At 42.0% G+C, this 14358-nt stretch overlaps 2 protein-coding genes across 5 annotated transcripts; one reads left to right on the top strand and one right to left on the bottom strand.

Moving 5' to 3' along the window:
• Positions 1-141: 141 nt before the first annotated feature.
• Positions 142-5787, top strand: LOC110974724 (uncharacterized). 2 transcript variants are annotated; one of them, XM_022226527.2, is made up of 6 exons: positions 142-226; positions 1136-1288; positions 1881-2059; positions 3245-3380; positions 3938-4092; positions 4542-5787. In XM_022226527.2, the coding sequence occupies exons 2-6, from the start codon at positions 1152-1154 to the stop codon at positions 4694-4696; spliced, it is 762 nt and encodes a 253-aa protein (XP_022082219.2). In that variant the 5' UTR covers positions 142-226; positions 1136-1151; the 3' UTR covers positions 4697-5787. The 2 variants fall into 2 exon arrangements, with proteins under 2 accessions (XP_022082219.2, XP_086994524.1); XM_087138398.1 differs by having other exon boundaries at positions 152-220; positions 1132-1288.
• Positions 5544-13774, bottom strand: fars2 (phenylalanyl-tRNA synthetase 2, mitochondrial). Of its 3 annotated transcripts, XM_087138397.1 has the most exons (8): positions 13545-13656; positions 12421-12527; positions 11681-12222; positions 11084-11252; positions 9710-9872; positions 8935-9066; positions 8287-8444; positions 5544-6682 (listed from the first exon to the last, which is right to left on the bottom strand). In XM_087138397.1, exons 3-8 carry the CDS (start codon positions 12163-12165, stop codon positions 6392-6394), a joined length of 1398 nt encoding a protein of 465 aa, XP_086994523.1. In that variant the 5' UTR covers positions 12166-12222; positions 12421-12527; positions 13545-13656; the 3' UTR covers positions 5544-6391. The 3 variants fall into 3 exon arrangements, with proteins under 3 accessions (XP_086994523.1, XP_022082468.2, XP_022082469.2); XM_022226776.2 differs by lacking the exons at positions 12421-12527; positions 13545-13656 and adding an exon at positions 13664-13774; XM_022226777.2 differs by lacking the exon at positions 12421-12527 and having other exon boundaries at positions 13545-13683.
• Positions 13775-14358: the final 584 nt, after the last annotated feature.

The raw sequence follows: 14358 nt of genomic DNA on the forward strand, positions 1-14358 counted from the left end.
ATTAACAATTAAATTTGCACACTCATCCTTCTTTATTGACACAATCTGGACTGTGGCACAATCAATATGACGAGCGCCCTCTGTTGGTGAATATCTCTTTCGTAAAATTCAGGCACCCAGTTATCACAATGTGATTAGTGTGTAGCTTGGAGTCTAGGTTTGGATCCACTGACAAACTTGACGTACAAGCAGACGACTCGGTCTCCACTCGCTCTCAGTAGAACAGGTGGGCCTAAATATTTCACTTTTGAGCCAAGCACGACAAACCAAATGTCAAACTATTGGTTGTATAATATTCCCTCTATTACATATGACATGCTACATGCAATGCATTTTAAGGTGGAGACGGACGCTAAGCTTAGCTGACAATGACATGTCATTAAAAACTCTTATCAGATCTACATGTAGATAGTGCCTTCGTCTGGCATCATGGCATGTCAATTTTGTCACGTCTGGGGGCGGAGCTGGCAGTGGCGCTGGTGCAAGTGCGTAATGGTGGGACTGTATGGGGAAGAAATTAAATCCGACAAAATTACCCAGCCTTGGACATTCGAAAAGCAAAGGGGGTGGGGCGATTTATGCACACCACATGATCATGATGATACCTCTTTACTACTTTCTCACTTTTTCAGTAGGTCTAACAAGCATGACCGTATTAGTCGCCAGGTCCCTAACTTAGCCACCTATTGTCAAGTCTGACTGTTTTTTACAGTAAGTGGCGAAATAAGGGACTTCACCTGGTGACTACATGTATATACGGTCACGCACATTAGTATTACTTATAGGTCTATTGCCATTGGAGACATAATTAGTCAGTTAGGCCTATTAGTCATTTGGAAATTAAAAATCCTAGCAAATTCCAATTTCTTTTCCTCACCACGAAAGTGTGGGGTATGATCCAATAGCTCATGGCCCCTTAGTCAAAAAGTGGGGTGGGAATATCACCCCCCCCCCGGATTATGCCCTGGGCTCTTGTACTGTACATGTATTGCCTCTAGAAAAACAAGGCCCTGGCCCCTGTTCATCATGTTCATTTTCAGGTAAGCTTTTGTCAATTTTGAATGACTTGGCATGTGAGTTTGGAGTTGTGTGAAGAAATATGTTGTTAAAATTCTACCCAATTTTTAACTTGAAGTGACAGAGCTATCAGAATGGCTGATACTGTGCCGGCGGGAATACACGTCCGCTTTGTTGATGACATTGCAGTCCTGTGGCTGAATGACGGTGAGAACCGACTGAATATAAACTCTGTGCGTGCTATGAATGCCGCCTTGGACCAGGTCGAAAGGTCAGATCATTTTTTTTTGCTGTGACTTGATATATACTTAACAGTGAGACGAGAATGTTGCATCCTGTCTCCACGTTCTCATCAGTTGTGGTCTGAGCCCCTTGGAGATTAGTCATTACTAAAATGGACAGAGTTCCCTAGGGACAACACTAATTTTCCCTTCAAATGTTGTAACAGCCATTAGAAAGTGAAATTTAGCTGAGAAAATTTCAAAGCATACTTAGAAAACACTTGGGTTCAACAAAATGTTCAACAAAAATATTAAAATGACATGATTTGGGAAATGGAAAGTATTTCAGACTTTCTTAGAAAATTTCTCAGAAAATACTTTGAAAAATGCAATAAGCTGTGCATAGGCATTGCATAACCAACGAAATGACCTCGGGGTGCTGCAGTCTTTCCAATAGTGACCCCCGTTAGGCTCTTAAACAGCAGAAATGAGGCTCCATCAGAAGAGCTCCTGCTTGAAAAGACACACATACCTGTGGATCCTCCATTTACCTAGAGGCTTTACCACTTTTCAATATGCTTGCTTGATATTTCTGAACGTAGCCTGACATATTGTACATTTTTGCAACTTCTTTGAAATCAGCAATGAATCCACCAAAGCCCTGATTATCACCGGCGTGGGCAAGTACTTCAGCTGTGGACTTGATCTAGATTGGTTGAGCAAGCAAGACACCACAACTGTGACGACCTTCTTTGAATTGTTTGATACTTTTATGGACAGAGTGTTGGTCTATCCAATGCCCACTGTGGCAGCCCTCAATGGTAAGATCTTTTCACGGAGACAGTAACGGTATAGTAACAGTATGCAAATCAAAATACGACCAACATCCCGCATCCAACAGCCCAAAACCTTCTCCAACATCTTCTAAGGCCGCAAGCCAAAGTCCCATGGTATCAGTCAGTGGTGTAAATCTGTGCTGGAAATTAGGGGGATGGCGTTGGGTAAGGTGGGGTGGATGACATAAAAATGTGAAAAGTGGGGTGGGATCGATGTTCATGATATTATTGTTCCTCATATATATATTCAGATTGACACACTTATGGGTTTTTTAAATGTTTCTTTTCTGAGTGATACTGAATGCACTTTAGTCAACTGGAAATTCTTCACCGTCCACTTTAGTTTTTTTGTTCACCACCAAAAAGTGGGGGGGAGGGAGGAATGATTCAACAGCCCCCCACTCAAAAAGTAGGGGGGTACCCCATCCCCCCGGATTTACGCCCATGGTATCAGTCATATGTAACTTTTCCCACCAGTTTGGTTTGCCATGTTCTCCATTTGAATTGCTTATCCGACTTATTGAAAAGAGGAGCTGTTCGTTAATCTCAAGGATGGATTTGTGGAGGAAACGTACGTCACAGAGACCTGGTATTAGTACAGTGCACCAAAGTATGGTTGGTCTGGGCATTGCATCATTCATCCTCACTTTCAATATCCGCCCTGACCTGAAGTGCACCCGCATCGGTGAAAGAAAGACAAGCTAGTACTACTGTTTTCTAACCGGGTTCTTGCATGCGTTCGGCGTGCTCGCAAAGACCTTACATTCCTGACTAAGGCCGTGTCCGAAACGGGCTTCCAGAGCTACGGCTAGATCTATTGTCTACGCGTCTCCACGCATTTCCAATGGAGCGAAGACGTAGACCTAGCTCTAGACAAGAGATTCGGATGCAGCCTAAGTTTGTTGTGCATACTCAGCATGTTCTGCATACCAAAGGACAGTCAATTTCATTTCAAAGCACGCCTTCTATAGCTTCTGCTCGGAGCAGATTGAAGCTTTTGAATGTGTATTGAGGGTCGGAGGTTTCCAGACTGGGCGTCATCAAGTTGTGTTGGACTGTTTCCAAAAACTCTTGTCACAGTCCAACTTTAAGACCCAGGAAGAGGTGACAAATTACTTTTCCGTATTCTGCACGCAGACACGATGTCATTTGATCATTGTGTAATTGCAGGTCATGCATATGCTGCTGGTGGATTTCTTGCCATGGCTTGTGACTATCGCATCATGAGGACGCAGCGTGGTTGGTTCTGTTTCCCTGAGATCAACATCAAAATGGCGATTCAGCCCTCCATAGCTAACATGATCAGGTATCGGGCAAAATTTTCAATTCTTCCCCCTCAAACCCTTTGTCACCAAGCTGAGGACCAGAAAAGCATATTGTTTTTTACAAGCCTTGTTTCCATTGTAAGCTTGTTTTCTTTGAAAAAATCTGTTAGAATAAATAGCTAAGAAGCATTTTAATCTTTCAGTACTTTTTTTGAACTTCATAGCAGACCAGGAAGTGGTAGATCCTAGTTTTTGTGTTTCCATTGGAAAAGATTCCGTGTTTCAGCAAGTTTATTACAGGCATGCCACTTTTCCTCAGATCAACTGATTGCCTCGTTTTTCACTTCACACTTATGCCATTGAAAATTGAAAAACATTGTACAAACTCTCCTAAAAGATTGGAATGTCCTCTTTTTTGGTGAAGTCCAAGTTGAAGATATGGCGTCATCAGGAGTTCAGATTTTGGCTGTATCCCAATCTGTTGTCTAGAGCAGGGTCTAGGTCTTCGCTCCGTTAGAAACATGCAGAGAAGTGCAGGCAATAGACCAAGCTGTAGTTTGGGATGACTGTTTTGGACACGACCCTTCCTCTATTGCAGGATGAAGATACGGGATAACATCGTCTTCCGAGACATGGTGATGTACGGCCAGAGAGTGACCGGTGAGGAGGCCAAGGAGAAGGGCGTGGTTGATGAGTGTGTGGACATGAAGGATCTGATGAACACTGCCATAGCCTTCACCAAGCAACGCATAGGTAGCAATCAATAATTCAAATATAACGTCGCTCTGTTCGTACTGTATTTACCGTATGGGAGCTTGCGTTTGAAATTAACCGCTTTTGTTGCAGTAGCCACAACTATTGACAGCAAGAGTTAAGCCTAACAGTCCTCAGTCCTCCAACAGGTGAAGGATTGAGGACTGTTAGGGTTAAGTCTACATTACAGGCTAATTAAAATGGATCAATATTCTTCTATCACATCAGTTGTGGTGTATCAACATGATCCCTTACTTGATCTCAATTTTACTTTTCCCTGACTTTTTTCCTGTGACAGCAGGATTCAAGAACATATCTTATTTTTCCCCTCAATTTACCATGACTTTGGCGTCCGTTCCCAGGACAACTTCTTTTCTAGGATTTTCCATGACGACGGGACTGCTTTGGAAGGAAAATCTGTTTAATTCAATGATGCTTTTGTTCCTCAGGTGCGGCTGGTTTTGACAGGACGATTGTTTACCAGATGAAGCATAATTTGTACGGGATTAACATTGAGAAGAAACCAAGAAATATCGCTGCTGCTGCTGACGGTAAGGGCAGAATGCAGGAGCGATTCAAGCACGCCCACAAGGCAAGGCTGTGAACATGACTACCCCAAGAGCTGTGGTTTGTAAAACCGATTCTTGGACTTGGATGATTGGACCTGGGTACGTAACTTCTGAAACTGGGCTCCTAACTTGAAAAGATAAACTGAAAAATGGAACCAGAAAATGACTTGTGGTTGATAATTTATTTGTTGGAGATGCCAAAGTTGATGGATTCAATCAGTTATAAGCTGGTAAGGATTTTCACCACCTGTTGTTCATGCATGGAGGCCTTACTGCAGCGAAGGTTGATGCATGAAGTTGGAAACATCAGTTGAAATTGTTTGTTGCTATCACATGCATGTATTAAGAAGTGTCAAGTGTGCAAAGAATGAATTAGAATATGTTTGCTAAAAACTGCCCACCGATTTTCTTCAGGATAATTTTAGCGTAAATTGGAATGCGCTCTAAATCGTCAGTTTAGTGTTTCCTTAGTGTTTGCTTTGAAGAAAGTACGACAATGAATTTGTAAGTGTTTACATTCAAATGTAGTCGCCAGCGAAGACGCTGAAGAGTACGTCATTTTGCTTGTGCTATAGGCTAAGAACGCATGCAATTATTTTTATCAATTTTCCGTTGGAATTAAAAAAAACAAACTAAGACATGCCATTCTGAGAAAAAGTTAAATCAAAAATAAGTTTTCAGAGGTTCATGTTTCGACGGAATTCTCATCAACAAGAAAGAATAATATGACACCTTTAAAAAAAATTCAAAATTATGTTGCGAAGATAGCACTTCATTTGCTAAGTGCATAAAATACAAATGTGTGTGATGTGTGCTCAAAAGGTTCTTGAAAAGACCAAAATCTTGTCGATAATGGAAATACAACAAACATTCAGACACAGGTCCATTAATTATCAGTTTAATTTGCAATGAATATGCTTTCAATATTAGCTTACAGCTTGTCACCCCAAAAAGAAAATAATGTACGCAGAAATCTTCTTCCCTTCAGTATGCCAATCTGTTCAGTGTGATACAAGTCCTTATTTTATTCAAAGAATGTAAACTAATGAAAATACAAATCTCTATTTTGTATTATTGTTTTAATTGTTTTAATATCATAATTAAATAAACAGAGCTTGAATAGTAGTCTTTTTGCTTCAAAAAAGATTGGGGTTTTTGCATATATATTTCAACAGCTTTAACCCCTTCACGCCGGGATTCTTTTAACCACGACTGCTGGGCTGTGGTATGCCCTGAATGGAGGGCTTTGTCCAGCAGCAGGCCCCATTGAACCAGCAGCTGCATGGTGAACAGACTGTATGTGTGGTAGGCACTAATCCTCACCTCGCTGTGAAGGGGTTAACCCTAACCCTCCTCAATCCTTCACCTGTTGGAGGACTGAGGAGTGTTAGGGTTAAGGCTGGCTGAAACAAATGGTATGAAAACGAACATGAATGTCATTTATTGGACATCCAATCAGATATTCAAGATCCAATCTGCCAAAGTTGAACACATTGCAACTCGAAGGAATTTCGCTGTGAACATTTCCTGCAATCAAATTCGATTTCCATTTGCCAGAAGTTTGAACATGTGTAACTCCTAAACCTAGAAACCTGATGACCAGACTCATGACTGGCAGCACTGTACAAAATAATGGACAAGTTCTTGGGCTGATTTTGCCTGTTGGCAACAGAGAAAGGTAAAATTGCAGGTAACATCGTCACTTTTAATGCGTTTTTGCTCACTCAAGATCACTTTGTCCTCATCTCTAAGCCTAGTCTCTCCTGGGCTGTCCTCCCGATTCTCATGTGCACGTCTCCCGCCTCCTCCTTGGTTAGTGTCTTCTCCATGCTGCGGTAGATGATGCGATAGCACCGGCTGGTCCGGTCTGTCTTGGGATGACGGAACTCGTCCACCAGGCCGACCTGCTCCACCAGATCTCCGGCGACGCTCCGTATGACGTCGTAGAAATCGTTGGACGTGTACGAGTCCGGACACCAGAAAGATATGTCTTGGATTAGAGGAGGATACTTGCTAAAGGGCTATACAAACATTTGGAAAAATTCAAACAAACCCATTAAAATCCATTATTTGGCCATATTCTGCTAGAGTTAGGACTTGACGACAAGCATTTTTTAATATTGATGATGCTGGGCTGGCAGGACTATCATTTTTTCCGTTTTCAAAATCCCTCAAAAATTCATCATTTCACTTAATGGTTGTTTATAGCCGCACGAAGTGATCTTTAGGCACTACTCTAAGTGGACAGGTGACCTGCATTGACGCCCAAGTATTTCAGACAGGCCTGCAGCCTTGTCAACACAGCCCAAATTGTGCGGTGTTGTATATCTGTCTTTTGTTCACGAACCTGGCTCAGTGCACTGCTGACCTCTTTTCAATAGGGGCCAGATTAGCGTGCAGCGGTGCTGTGTGGCTCATTGCTGCAGTGGTGGAGCGCTTTTGTCCCCCGGGGTAATCCGCTCGCTCTCAATGCCCCAAACCCTGGTATATGGTTTCAAAACAAGGCTGAATTATCACCACTTTTGAGAGTGAAAAATGTCAGTAATGCCCAGTCTTTTGTTCGGAGTATGGTCTTTTGTTACAGGGCCCTGTTTCCTTTGTCCGAGTTCGGAGACCCCGGCCACCTATATAAACAATACGTCTCCGATTCCGGAGTCCCTGGCAGGAAGTGGTTAACCACTTGCTGCCAGGAGAGCCTGGTTTCGGGTACATTTTTTTATACACAAAGCCGGGCTGCCCGAAATGGGACAAAAGAGCTAGGCCTTGTAACAAAAGACCGTACTCAGAACAAAAGGCCAAGCTGCTGGGAATTACCAACATTTTTTCAATTGTCAATAGCGTTTTGTTTTGTTTTGAAAGATTACACCTCTGTTTGTGGCATTCAGCGCGAGCGGGGACAAAACTGCTCCAGTGATGAGTGATACAATACCGCTGCATGCTAATCTGGCCCCTAATGAAAAGGTGCCAGAAGCGCTCTCAAAAGAAACTTATGTAACATCGCACAATCTGGGCTCTTTTTACCAGGCAGCCGGCCTACATGTACATGGGCATCAATAGATGCTGTCTGTCAGATTAGAGTAGCCACCAGACAGTCATTTGTGTAGGTGTAAACATCCAGTAAATGAAGTTATGATTCTTTGAAGATTTTTGAAAACCGAAGATATTGAAAAATCGCCTGGCAGGAGACACTGCATTTTCAAAAGGCATCCGGCAGCAAGTAGTTATAGTTCACGTTGGCATGATTGAGCAATTTTGTTCATGTACGAAAGTCAGACAGTGTAGAATTTAATGGATGAATCAGGGCTTAGGAAAGTTTATCGCCAACAGGCATGTCCAGCTTCATTTTGAAAGATTCATGGCTATTGTTCTCCTTTCACGTTAAAAATTTGATGAAAATTTCAAGTTAGATTATGGGCCTGTTTGTTTCACACCAATCTGGATCTCAATAAGAGATTCCAAATCGGGTTCGCTCCATCTGTTACATGGGTTCTGGTGTCGGTGAACCAAGACTGGGTAACTGATCGTGATCCAGATCTGCGCGATAGGCATTCATCGGTAACGGCAGCACTGATCAGAATAAATTTTGTTCCTTCAAGAATTCAGCCAATCAAAGAAAGTCACAAACCTTGAACTTGACTTGAGACGGATTCTCAACTTTGAATTGCGAGAGGAACCTGTCATCGTCGCTCCAGAAGAGCCTGATGTCTGGAATGCTAAACATGATCATGGCTAGACGTTCCAGGCCCAGACCGAAGGCATAGCCAATCTTATCACCAGCTCCAGCTAGGTTTCACAGGAAAAGAAGATTGCTTTAAGGTTGGCTAAGATCAGCAGTCGTCCAGTTTATCGAAATAAGTCGCAAGTGAACAGAGTCTCTTCATAGGCCAAATCAAGTTGCACGTCGAAAGCAAAGGGCTCAGTTTGCAATTTGGTACGTAAACTGAAATGAAATTTAATGGAAAAGACGGCCCCAGGACACACTTTGAGAGCTCTGGGACAGGAGTCATGCGTGAACTAAAAATTTGCTACCTAGCTTGTTACCGTGTTGAAAGAACAAATTTTTTGGTTTGGAAAGATAAGGCCAGGTTGTGGAGACAACACTTGGTCCTCTTGTTTTTGGTTCCCATAATGTCAATATTTCAACATGCGTGTCGTCTTCACAAATACAGACCAAATACGTGTGAATCGTTCCATCACCTAACAATTATGCCAAAAAAAAAACAAGCCATCAAATCCAAGGCCCAACTGCTGAAATTGCCTCACAGAATCTAACCTGAATCTAGCAGCTGGTGCGACATGATACCACTGCCCAGAACCTCTAACCATTCTCCTTGGAACTTGATCTCTAGCTCCCAGGATGGGTGAGTGAACGGGAACTCGGTCTCTATCCAGCGACTCTCCAGATCTGAAGGAAGAAAAGGAAACATCAGTCATGAAAATGCCGTCTAATGAGTCCTTGGAAGTTTTTTAAAAAACTTGGATCGTCCGTTCAAAAGATAAATCTAAAAGGTCACCAAAGAGAGACTGGTGGTGTATCCAGGAAGGGATCCGGGAGCAAGTTGCCCTCTGAAGACATCTGGCTATTTCAAAAACTTTATTTGCATTAAAGTTTTTTTATAAGGAATTGAAAACGCCAGCATTTAAAACAATAATACCACCTTTCTTCACGGGGGATTACGAGGATTCATTTCAAGGATGAAAAATGTGGCCAGTAAATGAAAAGAAAATTGACATTCCCCGAGACTCAAGGACTTAAGACCTGGATATGCCACTCTGACAGAGATACATACTGTACACATCCTGGCTGGCTGGATGTTTGGAGAAATTATCTCTTATTAGGAAATAAAATTGGAATGCATCGGACCGAGTCAAGTTATTGGTTCTTCCGAACACTACTGTACAATGTGTGTATGGTTACAGAACAAAAACATTTCTCACGGCAGGTACGTCGGTACAGCTACACTGAGTCGCCTCATTTTCAGCAACTCTGTGCAATGACATGCCAAGGGGGCGGGGCTCCTTTTGGGGGGGGGTTAGGGGGTACCTACCCTCTCTGAAGAGATGCTTCATACAGTTAACAAGCGTGTTCTTGAGTTGGTACTCAACCAGCTTGACAGCTTCCAGGGTGTGTGGGCCTTGCTTCTCCGCAGTCCGTTGATGAGGCGGATTTTCAAACAAGCTCAGGTTCTTGTCGCTGCATTTCTCAAATAACTGAAAACAGATCAAGAAACCATCAGAATTTGTCAGCATTGGATTAGGTGCGACGCTGGATGTAGCGAATGCAAGTCGGATCAAAATTGATGGAATTAAGTCAAACAAGTATTTTACCGGCAGTGTTGAATTTAATTTTTTTTAAACATTTCAAAAGGAGACAATATCAAATTCGCTGCAATGAATACCATGAGTTGATGCAATCTCCACATCAAGAGTTAAGGAAATCGGAAAGATATAATGTCAGGAATTTTTTTCCCAAGACATATCTTGAAGTAAAAATTCCTGACAAATGAACTCATTTACTTGACTTCTTCACAAATGTGCACTCATACATGCCTGGTATCTACCATGATTTAAATGATCCATGACATGAATTTTTCTTAGAATCACTTTTTGTGTATCTCTGTATTCTTCTTCAATGTATGAAGACTGTTTGACATCTGTTTTGAGCTATGGGAACTGAAAAGTGCAATTTTTTAAACATTCAAAATTGACCAAGCATTTCTGGACAAGTGAGGGCGCTTTTGCTTTGCTGTAAATCCAGGCAGACATGGTTCAGGTTGCATGTTTTCATGTTCAAATTGTGAACCCCAAATTTGTTATCTGAAAACATTCATGTGGAAAGGTTGCTTGCTGGCTTATTGCCATATACTTATTCATCAATAAATTGCCAAAGGAAATTAGCAGTGCTTCAAAAATCTAGAGGTTTTCTGTGCACAAATTAATGCCACATTGAGATTCATAGAGTGCCTTGGATGACATCATAGATCTGCTCATGAATATTCAAATAACAGCATAAAAACCAAAAATGCTCCAAATGTGGGTTAAAATTGCAAAAACAAAATTCAAATAAGGTCATTTGAAACCCAAGGATGCAATTTGAAGGGTGTTAAGAAAATATTTGTATTTCATGGTCCCTTTAACCCTAACAGTCCCAAAACCTCCCATTTCAATATGACTTTACATAAACCCTCAGGGGTTAGGGTTAATTATACCCATAGTTTAATCATACCAAACCGCAACAACTGGAAACTAATCTAGCAGTCATAGCACTTAGCTGGTTACTGGACGACAACAATGAGCTAAACGCCTCGATCCCAATGGCGATAGTTTACGTCTTGATACTATGGGTATAACTAAGATGAGATTTGAAATGGTAACCACAGACATTTTAGAATCCCTAATGACTACAAAGGAATGCATCCTACCTCATGCGATGTGAAGAGTCGGACACCTTCCATCTGGTGAAACACAGGGTAATGACTGGCGTCAATCTCATCTCTACGATAGACATCCCCAGTGACTAGGAAGGCATCAAGACCACACTTGACCAGCTCGTGTTCATGGGCAGAGGTATGGGCTCGCAACATGTACTTCCTGACAAAGACAACATCAAATAAAGATTTTTAATGCGCATCTTTTCAGGTGATGAACAATTCCTCTCGAGGCAATCTTTTTCCTTGCATTTCGAATTTTGTTTCAATCTTTTTGAGGAAACTCTAAAATGCAGTGATAAAAAACAGTCAGAATGTGCGATGATATCCATATTCATAGTCAGCGAGACCCAATTAACCTGTAAAAGTTCATAGGTCGCACCTGTACGTGTACATTTAAGATGAACTAACTAGCTTCACTTTACATCACCCCAACAAAGATGCTGATGCTGGAAGTCAGAGATCCCAACTGAGGGCCAGATAGCTTTGAGGACAGAATGCTTGTATCACATTTTGAAGATTACACATTTAAATCTCACTCTATGAAACAGCTTTCTTCAACTGCGTATCAGATTTTAATGAAATCATTACCTGTTTATATAATAGTTATCTCCCTTACGCCTACTGATGTGGTCTTTGGGGACGGTGAGGCTATCAAAGTTCTGTTGTAAAGTCACCACGGGACTGATGTTGTCGTAGACGGAGAACAGCGGGTTGCCACGGCGATTCAAGAAGGCCCCATAGAAAAAGTCAGTGATGCGCTCTTTAATGAGACACAGCGGATGGTGTTTTTGGTTGTGGAGGTTACGACCCACACGCGACAGGATCTTGGGCGTGACTGTTGTCATGTCGTCCCTCAGAAATGTCCGACCTTCCACAGAGATGGTGTCGCAGTCCGAGTCGGCCGTGGCTGGACTGCTGGAGGAAGACACCCTCCAGGGAGCAGACGTGATGGGTTGCCATGGTAACCGGATAGACTGGTTATTGGAAAACCGTCCCCTAGGGATTTTTTTTAGGGTGATCCAGCCGCTACTATTGTGATGTAGACATCTGCATACTTCTTTTGTTAGCCACATTGTGGTGAGCTTACGAGATCTTCAATGAATCCACTGACAGCAACCAAAATGTGCAGGCTTTAGTGTTGGAAGAAACAATAAGATTAAGATAAGATGTTATCAAAGCAGGCTCCTTCTGATAAATATGCATTGCAGAGGTATAACAGAATTTACAATTAGTCTCATGTGTATGGACCGATGGGTTGTGACTAAGTACAGAACACTTATTACTAAAAGTGTACCATTTATACGACAAATCTATTATACTACACTCACATCGGCAAGAGTTCCAAATATGGACGCTGGTAATTATTCCACATATGGACGCTGGTAATTATTCCAAATATGGACGCTGGTAATTATTCCCAACAGTGACGTGTTAGCTGTCAATGAGCAAAAACATGCAAAAACATATTGCAACGTCACACGACGCATACAATGCCAAACTCATAGAATGGTTAAAACATATACAAAACATCTATGGTTACCGACTTGCATGCACGCTGACCTGGCCACAAATTTATATTTTATGCAGATAGGACAGTTGAGTTGTCTGTAACGTTAGTCAAAGTAGGGTTGTCTCAATGGACGACTCGGCAAATGGTCGAGTTGTCACCGGTCAAGTTGGCAAACGGTCAACTTGTCTCACATCGGACATGACTGATGTCTGCGATCATGGTGATAACAAGCAATTCAGCTCATGTGACCTGAAAACTAGTCTAAGTTTGTAAGCCTAACTAGGCCTACCTAACATGCCTAATAAATATCTACACGCATAACATGACAATCATCTTTGAGGCCTGGGAAAGAGTTCTGCTTGCAGAACACCACTTGACACCCCGTGCACAAACCCTATGAGACTGGTCTGAAAAATTCAAAGTCAGTATTTTCTAAAAACATGCCAACTAAACGACTTGGTTTTTTTTCCTTCCTAAATTGAACTTTTCTGGACATGTTTTTGCTGTTTTGCTTGTTGTTTTTTTCTGACGGCTTAGGTCACTGTAGGGAATAATTACTGCCATCCATTTTTGCGACTCTTCCCAAAACCTGCTTTTTTGGCATACCGTTTAATCTGATAATAAACATGTTACGCCCCAACTACAGCATCTGTCCCAACTATACAACTGTAGTCAATGCCATGACTGCAGTTGGGCTGGCCCACCGTACCTATTGATATATTGTGGACCAATTTAATTTCTGCCTATAAAAATTTTCTCAAACTTATTCAAGTTTATGCATCTTACACTCGACACAACTCATCTAAAATATGGTGACATGACACTATAGTCTACCAGTGAGCATGCATGTGCCTAAGTCATGCCTACAGACAGTGTTATGTAACACTATGACTTCTACCTCCATGGCCTTAGTAAGTTCGTTTATGACACAAGCATACTCACTGGACCTCTGTGCTGTAACTATTCTCTATAGCCCTGTTGTTGGGAAGGGCCCAACTATAGTTGGGACTGATGTTATAGTTGGGGCGTACCAAACACACAAAAAGCACGTAGTTACTCACAAGTTACAGTTAAACTAGATACCGGAGCAGTTCCAACTCGAACACCCTGTTTTTGAAGAGTTGCTGGTAGCACGATGGCGCCCTCTGTTGCTCGTGGACGGATATTTCATGACCGCATTTCCCCCGGCCGAGGCTCTGAAAAGCCGACAGCAGTTCGCCGCCGCGAAGTATTAACGCTGATCCAGTCAAAAAATACGTTTTTTTAATTTCTAGGTACAATATTCAACTGAAGAAAGTCTTTTTCCACGTTGTAGTTTTTTCATCGTGTTGTGCGATAAATTTTGAACACTTCTAGTCGGACAGGGATACGATGGTGTCCAGTTTTAATTCGATTTAAATTGAATAATAAACTTCACTTGATTTTGATTTGTAAATGCTTATTTCGTTCTTGCTTCAACAGCATACTGGCTATGTTTGCGCTGAATATTTTCTTTGCTCTACGGTCAGTGTAATTACAACAGGTGCCTTCAGACCGCTGGCTACATGTACTTTTAAAACACCAGGTACCTGTTGACCACCAGCTTCAAAAGGATCCCCCCCGACTCCGCTGGGGGAAGAAGAGATGCCAAGGTCGATTTTTTTTCCTGACAGGAAAAGTCACTGGACATTACCCCCTTAATTGCACACCAGAAATGTTTATGCTGAGCAGATAAACTCAAGAAGATGTAATCTTACCAAATCTAGCCCCATTATGC

The sequence above is a fragment of the Acanthaster planci genome, linkage group LG06 (genome assembly GCF_054643075.1).
Source record: "Acanthaster planci isolate LZ-2023a linkage group LG06, COTS_SCS, whole genome shotgun sequence".
Lineage (NCBI taxonomy): Eukaryota > Metazoa > Echinodermata > Asteroidea > Valvatida > Acanthasteridae > Acanthaster > Acanthaster planci.

Bases quoted from the DNA above. Each gene is read 5' to 3' on its own strand.
- LOC110974724 (XM_022226527.2), top strand. From the start codon at position 1,152: ATGGCTGATACTGTGCCGGCGGGAATACACGTCCGCTTTGTTGATGAC. The intron at 2,060-3,244 runs GTAAGATCTTTT...GTGTAATTGCAG, and splicing joins CACTGTGGCAGCCCTCAATG to GTCATGCATATGCTGCTGGT. The intron at 4,093-4,541 runs GTAGCAATCAAT...TTTGTTCCTCAG, and splicing joins CTTCACCAAGCAACGCATAG to GTGCGGCTGGTTTTGACAGG.
- fars2 (XM_022226776.2), bottom strand. From the start codon at position 12,165: ATGTGGCTAACAAAAGAAGTATGCAGATGTCTACATCACAATAGTAGC. The intron at 11,253-11,680 runs GTAATGATTTCA...TGTCTTTGTCAG, and splicing joins GATAACTATTATATAAACAG to GAAGTACATGTTGCGAGCCC. The intron at 9,067-9,709 runs GTAGGTACCCCC...TTCTTCCTTCAG, and splicing joins GAAGCATCTCTTCAGAGAGG to ATCTGGAGAGTCGCTGGATA.